The following is a 14,814-nucleotide window of genomic DNA, read 5'->3' as shown; positions in this document are numbered from 1 at the left end:
AACAAAAGTATGATTGGCAGTTGGCTACTCGCATTTATTAGATATGTTTACATTACTACCCTGGCCATTAATGAATAACTACTAGTATCAGTACTATGAAGCCAATTGTAAGAAAAGGTAAATTGATTTTTACATGATATCATTCATAAATGTAATAATTCCATATACTGTAAAAAAAATGCACTCAAATTTCACTCAATTTTACTCAATAATGCATCAACTTCTGTCCACACTCGATTTTCATTAGTATGAGACGACTGAGTAAAACATCAGAAATGAGTGAGTTTTACCACAGACAAAATAGCTATCGCCACAGACCGCTCCTGGAATAGGCCAGCAGTTTTAAATTTCCGAATTGCCGGTAGAGTACACCACCAGCAGAATTTTAGGAAGAATCAAATACAGCGGCCCGCATACCTAAGCGTATCCTAGCAACATATAAACAAGACTTTGGTAATGTTGCCAGGCGTACTTACGGATTTCTTTTGTACACTTTTTTTATCAATATTTGTTTTTTGCGTTACTGTATTTAATTCAATGTATGATGTAGGTATTGATAAAAATGTTTTTAATGAATCAACGAATATCTATGTATGTATCATATGATATTCTGCAGTGGTGTTACAATTAAGTTATTTAATCATAATTTCGTTAATTAGCTACCTACTATTTTCATTTTTTGGTATTGAAATACTGCAGAAAATATATTTCCAAATAAACAAAATTCGTAATAATATTTTAAACAGCTTGTAATATAATTTTTTAATATTTGATGATGACGATAAATTTATTTAATATACAAGGTGGGTTATTAGTACGTCGCGGAATGTAGGTAAGTTTTTTTTTGTATTTTGACATCCACTTATAGGTTTAATAATTAAAGATAGAAAGAAACTTTAAATACAAATGTACGACTTTTCCTTTATTTCATTTGACATCAAAATTTACTGGCATAAAATATATATGTTTAAAATAAAAAAAATCATTAAAAAAAATTAAAATTCATCCTTATGAAAATAACAAACAACGCTTTTTATAACTAACCTTTACAACAACATAAGGAGAATACCTAAAAACGAAATAACATTAATATACCTACAATTTTTACAAATCAACATGTAAGTGATTGTGATGATACAGTTGAAAATATGTTTCAATTTACTATTAATTGCTTCAAAAACAAATTCAAAATTATCAAGCATTTCATCCTGTATTTTTTTTTCAATACTTGCAAACTTTCAGGTAAAAAAAATATGTCTAAAGGACTGACAATGAGATCGGGGCTGTTTTCTGGCCACCTAAGGTTTCTAATAATATTTTTTAGTGTTCGTTGACGGGATTCTTCGTCCAAAATAAATTTGCCAATATTATATTCTAATAATGATAAATCCCATGTATTTTTAAAAGAAGGTTCGTTTCTGTCGTTTTTGTCTGATTGTGTGCGAGAGAGATAGAGTTATAGTGTGTGATAGAGATAGAGTGACTCTGTCCTCATAGAGAGCTTATCTCTCTCTCTCCCTCTCTCTCTCTCTCCCTGCTGCCTTCAGGAGTCTCCCCAGCAATTTCAGGACACCTAGGGTGGGAACGTGGGGTAGAGCGCGTGGCCTTGTTAAGCCTTCGTTATCGATCTATGATGTCACACAGTATAAGAAAAAAATATGGTTTTTGCTCGTAACTCGGAAATGGCTGGAAATATAAACAAATTTCCCCTTGGTTCTAAGTAGAGCACTCGGTGGGTGACGCAGAACGGGGTGTCACAATATATCAAAGAAAAAAAAACAGTATTTGCTTAGACTCTTAAGTATCAAAAAATCTCCCATGGTGAACAAATAAATCTCCCATGGTGAACGAGTGAAAAAACGTCAAAACCCGCATGTCAAAAAAAAAAAATCGGGACCAACAGTGTGTGACGTCATAGGATAAAAAAGTGTTTATAACTCGGAAACGGTGCGTTGAATCGAAAAAATAATTGAAAATGTCAACTCGTCCCTCCCGGGTTCTGTCTGTTCCTTCTGCGTTGAATGCAAAAGGTCCGAAGTCCGTATGTCGAAAATAAATTCTGGAAATAAGAGGTATGTCGTGTTATAGTAAAAAGGCCGTATAACTCGGAAACGGTGCGTTAAATCGAAAAAATAATTGAAAAAATCTCCCCACATCCCTGGTTCTGTATGACAATTCAGCGTTGAATGGAAAAGGTCCGAAGTCCGTATGTGGAAAATAAATTTCGGAAAAAAGAGGTGTGTGAGGTGATACAGTAAAAAAGGTCTTATAATTCGGAAACGGTGCGTTGAATTTAAAAAGTAATTAAAAAAATCTCCCCACAACTCTGTTCTGATTGTCCGTTCTGCGTTGAATGGAAACGGTCCGAAGTCAGTATGTCGAAAAACAAAAAAGAAGTTAGTTAGGTAAAAATTGCAACAGCAGTAGCAAACGCATTATCTTATCTCTGTATTGATTGATGATTTGTTGTTTTTTTTTAAATACATTTCGTATTCAACTACTCGTTGAGGTTCCAGCAATTTTACATTGTGTTAATTTTTTTTGGGCACTACCAATGACATCCATAATATGCAACATTTGTGTCAATAAATAATTATTTACCTATCTAAAGAAATCAACAATAAGAGGCAGTACCCATCTAAGGATACACAATCTGTATAATGCAATTTTTTTAAACATAGGTTTTGATATCGTACCATATTGGAAGTCGACGCACAAATCTAAAAACATTACTTTCGAGTTTTTGAATTTTCCCATTCCAAGGTGATATAAAATAAATAATTAATTAGGTAAATTCATAGTTTTAATTCTAACTTGATTTATTTTATTTAACATTTAAGGCAAATGTGATTTCCAAACACAAGATAAGTTCCATATCTATTTAGCAGTTATTATTTGGCAACAAAGCCACCGTTGGAACTGCCGCCTATTAGTAGGTAGAAGAGTTACCACGCTAAATTTTATAGCTGGAAGCCGGCTAAGGAGACACTGCTTGCATTTCGGGTTGCCAATTTCTAGCATTTAAGTAGCAGTCTGTAGCGGAACGCTATATTGTCTATGGTTTTACTGAAATTCGAGTTAATGCTATCAATTGAGTGACTTTTGACTCTATTCTGAGTATATGAAACAAATTTTGAGTTGACTTTTTGTATAATATGATTTAAATTCATTTGTTTTTTCTAAAAACCCTGTCAAATGAAACCAAACAATGTTCTTCAATTCCTAAAATCTAGGAATCCAAAAATATACTAGGTATTGCTAGTATAATTCAGTGCTAGTTAGGGCATAATGTAATTGTTTCCTGTAAAATTATCAGTAAGAATCTCGTCTATGATATTATATATCTTTTACATACATTTTTGATACCGAAGGACCATTGTTTGGAATCGAGTGTTCCAAAAAAACTGGATTATTTATTGTAAAACACCATTCATTTTATCCATTGCATTAAACATTTATGTAGAATGATCATGCCATTGAATTTTTGTTATCAGTGGTAATTATTGAGTTCCTAATAATCTAATGAATATAACTCTTGAAATTGCGATTTTTTTATAATGAATTGATGCATTAAACATGTTCTTAAAATATATCTTAATATTAATTAGTTTATTAACATGTTAGTCAGATTTCTGTTGATTATCCAAATTCTACTTTTTGTAACACAGGGTGTTAGGAAGGTGAAGGTAGTATAAAATACTTAAAAATAGTCTTATACAAACCGTTTCAATAGATTTTTTAAATTTCTTGTAGTTCTTTGCAAATTGTCTTTAAAAAAGTAATTTATATCTACCTATGTGTTAATTGACAAGTTATTATGTTGTTTATTGACTCGGCTATTTTTATATTAATCGAATGGGCAGATTTATAAGAAAAATATTCACATTTTTATCTACGGAAAATATACTTCCGTATGCAAAGTTGTGAATTCAGATCCACTGTAAAATCAAGAATCTAATAATAAAATTTGTTTAAACAAAAATTATTTAAATAATTGTAATAATTATAACCGAGATTATAACTAAATATATCCATATTCAGAGTGTTGAAATATATACGTAAACAAATTTTTTCATTGAAAAAATGCAATAGCATAGGGAAAATATACAGTATATTTAATGCATAAATAATAAACTTTGTTTATAACAAAATATGTGCAAATTAGACAGTTGGTATTACGATATTCGGATTCCTTGGCTCACGAGACATCGGATTAAAAAAAAGATCGAAATTGGTCCATTAGAAGCCAAGATAATACAATTTTTTTCGTACCTTCGTATTTTGAACCTCCCCCACTTTACGGGTGTGAATACAGCAACGGTTTTCCAACAACGGTTTTTCAGATTATGATTTTCATTCATGTTGTAATGCCAGTTAAAATTTTCAACATTTATAGATTAAAATGACTCGAAAATCCGCCGGGCTGTATTAACGTTAGGTGGCAGCCACCCTTATGTATAAAAAATGCTGGTGTATATTTTGGAAGTTATCCATAAAAAATTGTCCCTACTAAAAAATGGCATCTCCCAAATTTTATCACTCAACCTTTTTTGCCAGTGAGGTTACAAGAAAAATAATATAAATATTTTTATTTCTGACCGGGATATTATAAGTTTGTATCGTCATAGTTACGCTATCAATAAAGAGAGTCATAACTCCCTTAGGACATTATAGATTCTATAATTCCCTCTACCTTTCACAAGTAAAAATAAAATAAAAAATGCTAATATACATATATGTGTATATATTTATGAAATGGTATACGGCTTCACTTTTCGATGGAATTAATGATTCTCTTGCTTTTTTAGCTTTTTTCAAAATCTGCTCCATTATATTTGGGGTAGAAAACACGTTTTTAACGCAAACACAGCTTGATAACAAAGTTCTGTTTATAAACAAGTAACAATTCTGTTTATAAACACGTAACATAGCAACAACCTAGCAACAAACAAAACTCTTATAATCAATGGTACCTGATTCAAATATACTGGGAAGGTAATAAATTGGTACATTTTTTCCGTTTTAAAAATAAACAATATTTTATTGAAATCGGTCAGAAATAAAATTATCTATGTACCACGGGAATTAATGAGCCTTAATAACCTCAGGCAATTGCTGTCCCTCGGGCCGGACGCCCTCGGCAAACTTTGCCATCGGTAATTAAGGCCCTTATAATTCCCTAGATACATAAATAACTATAAACTTTAGCATCCTGTATCTCTGTAGAGAAGCGTCCTATCAAAAATTTTTATAGAGCAAAACTTGATTATTTTCATCATCATTTACACCCTGTATATTTGAGTTAGAATTTATGAAATAACGCATAGTTCAATATAAATATTTATTTATTGCCCAACATTAAATTAAATAAATGAAAGCATGTAAAATATAAAATATATAAATATATTTTCTAAAAAAACTATAACATATATATGTATTTCCTATGGATACCACGTAGGTATATTTTTATTATTTCAAGGGTTTGTTGTCTGTATTAGGCATCAGGAAACAAAATATTGCACTAACTGAAACATAAAAAATAACAAATAAATTAGAAAAGGAAATAATTGTTATATAATAGCGTATTGTATAATACGCGTTCAGAGATTTAAGAGAGTCAAGTATCCACCACATCAAAGGACAACTAGGAGCAACTATGCATTGATTTTAATACCAGAACTTATTTCGATTTAGTCAGACATTGAGGGGACGTTTCATTTATGGCAGTAGTATACTTGTATTGTATATCGTATCGTGTTTATAATTAAAAAACCAAATTAATTTTAAATTATTAATTACAATAATAAATGATTAATAAAATAATATTACTTAATAACATATGCGTTACCGTCATTTTTGAATAAAATTATTAAATTATTCATTTAAGCTAGTTTTATTATCATTATCATCCCCTTTGCTAATAACAAATAAATCTCCATGAAAATAACTTTATTACGCGTTAATGGAGGTATATGTATAGCGATATGCGGTTGGAAGAATTGCGTTGCGCATAACATCTGTAACCACATATTCTTGGATTGTTGATATCTCATTTAGTTTTCGTGACATTGTTATCGAGTATAAGTGTTAGAATGAAATGTGTGATTTTCTCGAACAACAATGTGACATAAAATTAGCGTGAAACAGGGGAAAACTTTCACGTAAACGCTTCAATTTTTAAAATAAGCTTACGGCGATGATACCCTAGGTCGTACGTTACGTTACGAATTGTTTTTACAATTTAACAGTGGTCGTCAGTCAATTGAAGATGATCCTCGATCAGGAAGGCCTTCTACTTCAACTGATGACTCTCACGGTCAAATAGTCAAAGATCTGGTGTGTCCAAATCACCGATTGACTGTTAGAGAACTGAATTTAAATGTAAAAAAAACTAAATTGTAAGCACAAATGGATTTAAATCTGTCATTTGCATCATGTTACAATTATTATGTGAAATTGTCTTACATACTTTTTTGGCATGTATCAGAAACGTCAAATCTAGATACCACGTTATAATCTTCGTTCCTTTGTTCCTGTTAAACGGATTAAGTAAACATAATTTCCGGTGGAGAATCAAAAATGCCAGTTTACTGAGACTACGTACTAAAACTATTAGTTATCAATGCAAAGAAACAATTACATTTACCTATTATGGTGACACCAATATAAAAGAATGGAGGTTCACAACCTAGTCGAAGTAGAACCGGAAACAATAAATTTCCACACATGGCGCCTGCCCTAGCCATCATCATGGTTAGAGCAACAGTTAGTGTTCTGTAAGAAAGCAAGAAAAAGATTGATGTCATAGCTTTTGTGCCTGTTTCAACAAGATTTTTAAACAAGATAAACTGTTCGATTTATTTAGTCATCATTTAACACTCAGTATGATAAATATAAGAAAATAAATTATTCACCGCACCTATCTGGAAGTGAATATTTTAATTATGAATATAGTAATTTGTTAACACTAAAGGGTGTCCCAAATGTAACACAGCATTTGAATTGTGCGCCATTTTCATTCTTAATAGGTGGCAACACCATGCTGGGTCACATGTGATAGTAAACAAGTTGCAGTTATATAAAATGGAGCACTATACGACAGATGATCTAGTGAAGATTGTGAAAATTCATTACAAATACGGAGAGTATGTAGCTGAGACTTTGCGCAAATTACGTGGAAACGCCTTGAATGACACAACTGTGAAAAGATTAGTTGCCAACAGGTTGGTTGCAGACAATAAAAAAATAGGCCTACCTCGTACTTGCCGTTCAGCCGAAAATATTGGTACAGTGAATGATACGGGGCGGAAATTCCCGTAACCTCAGTGCTTCCTCGGTCACGGATTTTAGCAAAAGCTCTGCATCTATTCAAGATTCAACTAACCCAAGAATTGAAACCAGACGACCATTTAATGCACCGGACGTTCGTCGATTGGATGTTGGAGAATCAATAAGTGGACGGTGATTTTGCTAAGAAAATCATCTTTAGCGACGAGGTACATTTCCATTTTAATGAGTATATGAACAAGCAAAACCGTCAACCCTCAGGTTGTTCAAGAATGATATTGTGTACACAAAGAATGACAATGTGGTGTGAATTTTACTTTGGTGAGGTGATGGGTCCGTTCTTTTTTGAAAATCATACTGGAACCGCAATGACTGTCAGTATCGAACGATACTGAGAGATGCTACTGAACTTTTTGTGGCCTCATTTAAATGGCATGGATTTGGATGACATGTGGTTCAGCAGCATGGTGACACTTGCCATACTGCACTTGAAGCTATCCCCTTGATACGTCAGAAATTTAACGGAAGACTTATCTATCCTAGCAGTGAAGTGACTTGGCCGCCAAGATCATGCGATCTTATGCCACACCACTTTTTCCTGTGGGTATTCGTAAAGTGTAAAATGTATTCTCCTCAAATGAATACTATTCCCAAATTAAAGACAGAAATTCGAAGAGTTATCAATGAAAGTCAGGCGCAGATATGTAAAAGCGTGATACAGGATACAGAATTTTCTTAAAAGAAGTCGAGTGTACCAAATGAGTGGCAGTAGACATCTGTCGGATATCCTCTTTCATATTTAATGGTGGCAATGTCTACCCTTTAAAACAAGTAAAAACTTTGCCAACTTTTTAATTAATAAAATCTTTGTTCCTCACATGATATCCTGCGTTGCTTTTGGGACAACCTTTATCATAAGTTATTAACCTCTTAAAAATAAATCTATGATATTAACTGCATTAGGAAACCTTTAGAAAAGTCACATTCAGATATTACCCGGGGCTATTTTAATTATGGATTCCACCTTATGAACTTTCCTTTTCTATATTTTCTTCAGGTCGTCGGTCTCAGACTATACTTAATTATGCATAACAGTATTGTTTTAGTGGCAATGGTTTATAAATTTTATAGGGTACCATTGTAATAAACAATTTTATATAACGTAGGTAGGTAGATATTTATGTTCAGCTCATTAAATAAAATTTAAACGGTTCTCAACAGATTACCTTAAAGTTGTGGGAAATAAGTCCACTATGGCAGCTAGAACAACATAGGAATAAATACTTGTGAGAGTTGTAAATATTGAAGACAACGCTACAGTTGTAAAAGTATTCTGCGAAAGGTATAGTAAACAACTAATAACGCCAGCGAGAAAACCAAATATAACTAAAAAAAATTGGAATGTTACATTAATTGTTTATGTGTTCTATAATTCATTAACTTACTCATTAATTTTTTTTTGCCTAATATATTTATAACAAATCCTGTTAGGCCGAATCCTAACATTGTTACAGCAGCTACTATAATGGAGTTAATGTATACCTTGGAATTGTTCAAGTTCTGCAAAGAAAAAAATAAAAATAAAAATAATGACTGACAGCTGTTTATGTTCGATAGCCAGTGGCCTTGAATTAGTTTGTCTAGTAATCATCTACAAGCTAATATGAAACCTTCTACTTTAAAATATTAACATATGGAAACAGTCTCCTGATTGTAATTATTGGTTTATTAAATTATCTTTAAATAAACCAGTTCAAAAAAGCCTACTTACAACAACACATTCTTCAGATACGGGTGTCGGTTTTAGAAGCTCTAACATTGTGCACAAACTAGCACTAGAGCCGTTATAGTAATGTTCATAATCATCGATGGCTTGAAAAATTTGTGGTGTCCATAACCGTATCATGTTATGACTGAAAAACGTACTTTAAAAAAATATTACTCGTCCCATATGCAGGGTTTTACCTTTGAATTACACATAGTTGTATAAAACATACCAAAAATAGTTTTGATACTAATGGAGAATAAAATAGAGGGGTAATTTGCTGCCACCCTTCTTTCAATGCTTGAACTTTGGTCCTGTTAGCTGTTACATGACCTCCATGTTTATTATCATCGTTAATCTTAGTTTCGTCCACAAGCTGTTTTATCTGAAATAATAATAATTCTTAATAGAGTTCGATTTTTCTTAAATTCGTCATTAATGATTTATGTGCTCATAATGAGCTGCTATGAAACCGGAATAAAAATTTGAAATATTGGCACACTTCAAAAAACTTTATTTTGTAATACAAGAAGGTCTTACTCTTATTTTGACTAATAAAACGCTTACAGGGAACGAGTCAGCGGGCTTCCCAGTATTAATACTGTACACCTTTTGAAAAACTGTTAATGCCTTTTCATTTTCTCCGATGGTCATCAAAAATTTTGGGCTTTCAGGAAGAAATAAGAATGCTATTCCACTGTAAAATGCAGGCAAACCACAAATAAGTAAATACACGTTCCACGAGTGTAGCTCTAAAAATATTTTCTATATTCAGTACAACGAAAAAAATGTTTAAAGGGTCGTACTGATATATCCATTTAAAAACGATAAGTCCAGTGCCAGGGGTAAAATCCACCACGCAAGCAGTGGGAGGGCTACACTTCCTAAAGAATTCATGGTTCCAATCACAAGTTGTATTCTAGGCCTATATTTAAAGCAATGAAATTCTGAAACGTAGGTGATCATAGCAGCGTATGGTCCATTAATTCTAAAGTAAAAAATTACCGATATTTCTAATACTTTCGATCATTTTTGTGGAAAAATAATAATAACAATAGAGATAAACTTACATGAGACCTCCAAAAAATTTGCATATCATTAGAGGAATGAAGCTTTGTGTAAATGCACTTATAAAGACAAACAAGGCATCCAGCAAGTAGCCTCCGATTAGAAGTTTTCTTCTTCCAAGCGTGTCAAAAAGAAACCCCCATACCGGAGCACTTAATACCATACCTAAAAATATGTATTTTTATATCTTTAAACATTTAAAGCTTGACACTACCCCATATTTTTCAGTTGAAAGCTTGTGATTTTAATCATATGATTCATTTAGTGAAACTTTTCTCTTAAACGATGATTTTAACTTAATAAATTCCAAAGTTTATAGTTGTATAGGTACCACTACGTCATGCATACACATTTTGCCAAGTGTTCCCTTACATATTTGTTTATAATAGCTAATAGAAATAAAAACTCTTGAACACTGTAAGTTGAGTGTAAAAGGAAAATATTTCTTCCAGCGCTGTGTTAAACACAGGTATGTTCTGTTGAGCACAATTTACCTAGGTATGTAATGGAATTTAAATATCCCTTATCTTCCAGTGACAGCTTCAAGTCACAATGCGCAGCAGCAAAACTGTATGACATTGTAGTTGTTTCAAATATGGGAGCCCAAATACCTGGTATTATCACCAAAATTAGAATTACGTTGAACTTTCCAAATCCTGTCAACGTGACTGCATTTTCGAAAGTGGAACCTTCATTTTCTAAAAAAAAAAACGTTGAATGTTGTTGCAATAACCTTGTAAATAAACAAATCTATCAAGTGAAAAAAAATCAGATGCAATTCAATGTTAAAATATGTGATGAAAAAATTTGTACCTTTTAAAAAATTTTTTGCTTTTTGCACTTGCTTGCTTGCTTACGTTATAGCAAAAATAGCTCCCAAAAATGGAATTGGGGAAGAAAATATCAAATGTATTTACTAGTTTTAAAAAATGGAAATATTCCAGGAGGGTAATAAAAAATACGCATTAACTAAAACATAGTAACCCGATTTGCTGAGAATAGGCAACTACTGTACATATGTCATTTTGTGTTTGACGTTTCTAAATATCCCATTAACTATTATCCATATTTTTTCCTATTTAGTTGTGGTTTATATCAGAACTAACAAAATTTAATCGTCTACAAAAAGTCAAGGTTTTAGTGGGATAAAGATCAATAAATAAAAGAAAACTATATTTTAAATCATTGCCAACGTTTCGGTGTTATTTTATACTATCCTCAGGTCGCTAAAATACAATGTTTTTTATAAAATTCGTTAAGGTATTAAAATAATTTAAAAAACAAATACATTTACAGTAATTCTAAATAATTGTTCCTGTCACAATTACTGTAAAACCTAAAAGAGAAAAATTCTGAAACAGCTCTAAAAATAACATAGGTATTACTCACTCACCGAAATTTGAAGTGTCTTTTTTACAACTCGACAATTCTAAATATTAAGAAGATGGTATCGAGATACTTATATGTGTACTTATAATTCATGGAACAAATGTAATGCGGTTTTCTTTCACAGTAAAAATTGTTATAATCTCTTAGTAATGTTCAGCAAAATGACAGTAGAAAAATATGTTAATTCTAATGTGTGTATATATCATGCTTCTTTTTCCTATTAGTTCCCCCTCCCCTTTTTTCTTTTTCCTTTTATTTTTTTATTTTTTATGTTTCAATCCATCACATTTTTGAAAAAAATCTAAACCTGAGTAAACCAAACTACTGTTACAAGAGAATTTTATCAATTAAATAATAATAAACCAAGTTTGAATTATCTATATATTTCTTAGTATTAACACTATTAATTTTTTTAATATAAATCATTTCCTCGAGCAACCTATTTGGGAGAATAGGTTGATGCCCAAGCAGTTTTGTTTTGTCTTTTGAATGTTCTACAAGTGCCGTTGGATGTAAATTATTTAAATTTTTTAAATCTCTTTTATGTTCTGAAATACGCATATTTATATATCTACCTGTTTGACCAATATAACTTTTTTACAGTTTCCACAAGGTATTCTATAAACTACATTAGATTTTAATTTGAAAGGAGTCTTAGTTTTTAATTTACTGTCAGATAAACTGCTCAAAATTATTTGGTATATTTCGTATATTGAATATTAAAAATGTTCGCCTCAATAAAATAATTAAACTTTGAATACCTACCTAATGTTAAGAAGTTTTAACCTCATGATCAATTATATTTTTTACATCCTATAAAACATACCGATGATTCAATCGCATATTTCAAAGATGACAACAGAAAACTTGCCCCAAATTGTTGGTTAATTATGGCATTTTATCAATCTAGAGACATTACTAAAAATAACATTTCAGCTAATTGTATTTTATTGCGTTTTCGTAAAGCAACACCAAAGAGAATGAGAACTGAAATTTCTTATATTGATACATTGATTTTTGTTTTGAGAAATTTTAAACAAATTTAGTTAATATAGCTATCTTTTTGTGGAAGTAATTAAACACGAAAATAAAAATAATGATGACTACAAAAATGTTACACCTTCATCATTTTCATTGAAAATAACACAATTTATTTCAATAATAATGTTACAACTCAAAATTAATTGGAAAATTTTACTTATAATATGCTAATTCTGTGCAATTCTAACAATTTGGTATATTAGAACCAAAGAATAGAGAAACATTTAATTAGAAACCAAATACTCGTAGGTACAAGTATAAAAAACTTAAAATGTCATTATCCCAAAAGCAAGTTTTTTGAGTTGTAACAGTTTTTGTTGTTTATTTTATAAGTAGTTACTTGACTCACCGGCTTGTGTTTGGTGGGAAGAGGCGTCTTCGGATTCCGTCGATATAATTTGTATTTTGCTCTGCATGTTCACTGATTTTTTTTACGTTAAAATTTCTTTCTGTATAAATAAGCTGACTTAGTTTAAGCAATAACTCTTCAATATGTGAATTATTTAATAAAATAAAACAATGGCAACCATTAAAATTTTATTTACTTTACGTGTACAAAAGAATAACAGAGATAAAATTTTCGGTAAAATATCGCACTATTTGCACAGTTATAAATACCTACACTTACTTACACGCTGTGTATGGAATAAATATTCAAATTTAGAAGCAACTGTACTGAATACGCTGTTTATCAGAAGTGAGAATGGTATGTAAATGTGTGGACAAATTTTAATCTAGATTTATATGAACAAAAAACTGAACGTTTTAAAAAACGAATTTAAGAAGGTATATTTGAAAAGTATTTACAGGGTGAATCATATTAATTAATAGCATAAATTGAAACATCTGTAAGTACACGATACTAGAAGCAAAAAAGTCTTAGTAAACATGAGTTGGCAGACGCATCGTTTTTGAGATATAGGGTGTCAAAAAAAAATCATTTGTTTTGCAGTTTTTTGACAATATCACCGGAACTGTTTGAGATTCAGATTACAAATTTTGTACACTTATTATCATTAACATTAGCGACTTTTGAGCGCGAATTCAATTTTTATTCATGTGACAATAGCGAAGATTTGATTTTAGGATTGCGTGAGGTTCTTTTGTCCCCAATTTTTACGACTCTGGGAAATTTGGAATTTTGAAAGCATATTTTAAACAGCCACAAAAAACACAGAAAAGGTACGTATCATCAAAAGCTCTAACGCGAACCGTTTTCAAGATAAATGGCGTTTTATGATGAAAAATATGAAAGAAAGTAGCCACATGATAAAAAAATTCTTCAAAACTAAGCAAATAAACAATAAAAATCACAACAGTTGTTCCTCCTTGTAATGCGGGCTTCTAAACCTGCAATACGATCCGCATCACGTTTCAAGAGGGTACGTCAGTCACTCAGACGTAGGTTAGAAGCCTGCATTACCGTAGAAGAATGGCATTTTCAACAACTGTTGTGAATTTTGTTGTGTATTTGCTTAGTTTTGAAGAAATTTTGTAATCATGTTGCCACTTTCTTTCATGTTTTCCATCACAAAACGCCATTTATCTTGGGAACGGTTCGCGTTAGAGCTCCTGATGATGAGTACGTACCTTTTTTGTGTGGAAAACATTGGCGGTTTAAAAAATTAGGCTTTCAAAATGCCAATTTTCTGAGAGTTGTAAAAATGAGAGGCAAAATAACATCACGCAATCCTAAAATATTCGCCACTGTCATATGAATTAGTGCTCAAAAATTGCTAATGCTAATGATAATACGTGTACAAAATTTGAGTTCTATATCTCAAACGGTTCCTAAGGTCATAAAAAAACTGAAAATAATTCTTTTTTTTGACACCCTATATCTCGAAAACGGTGCGTTTGCGGACTCCACACCAAAACTTTTTTGCTTCTAGTATCGTTCACTTACAGCTGTATCAATTTGCGCTATTAATACACTTGTACAACGTATACTCATGTTCACATTTTAGTATTATTGCGTATATTTATAATTATTATACTTATATGTATATTAGTAAAATATTTTAACAATATTTTTTATTAAATGTATAGTTTATATATGTATTACATTTTTGGAATCTAATATACCTAGATAATAGTGCATTTTATATTTGATATTTCAATGTACCTGAATAAATCCATTAATATAGAAATCTGAAATATATTTCCCAAACAACCTACGATTTACAGTATCTATAATCAATTAGTAGTTTAGTTTAGATAGGCAACACACAAAACATTAATTCTACAGAAATGGGTCAATTTAA

General features: G+C 31.2%; 1 protein-coding gene across 1 annotated transcript; it reads right to left on the bottom strand.

The window, feature by feature from the left end:
- Nucleotides 1-5,382: 5,382 nt before the first annotated feature.
- Nucleotides 5,383-12,966, bottom strand: LOC108904373 (synaptic vesicle glycoprotein 2B-like). Its single transcript, XM_018706893.1, has 11 exons — nt 12,900-12,966; nt 10,615-10,818; nt 10,123-10,285; nt 9,859-10,040; nt 9,620-9,804; nt 9,253-9,437; nt 9,059-9,200; nt 8,733-8,847; nt 8,514-8,673; nt 6,647-6,774; nt 5,383-5,525 (listed from the first exon to the last, which is right to left on the bottom strand). The coding sequence occupies exons 1-11, from the start codon at nt 12,964-12,966 to the stop codon at nt 5,470-5,472; spliced, it is 1,587 nt and encodes a 528-aa protein (XP_018562409.1). The 3' UTR covers nt 5,383-5,469.
- Nucleotides 12,967-14,814: the final 1,848 nt, after the last annotated feature.

This window comes from Anoplophora glabripennis, unplaced genomic scaffold, assembly GCF_000390285.2.
Source record: "Anoplophora glabripennis isolate ALB-LARVAE unplaced genomic scaffold, Agla_2.0 scaffold115, whole genome shotgun sequence".
Taxonomy (NCBI): Eukaryota; Metazoa; Arthropoda; class Insecta; order Coleoptera; family Cerambycidae; genus Anoplophora; species Anoplophora glabripennis.
The sequence above is the reverse complement of the archived record's forward strand: the minus strand, read 5'-3'. Positions and strand labels throughout refer to the sequence as shown.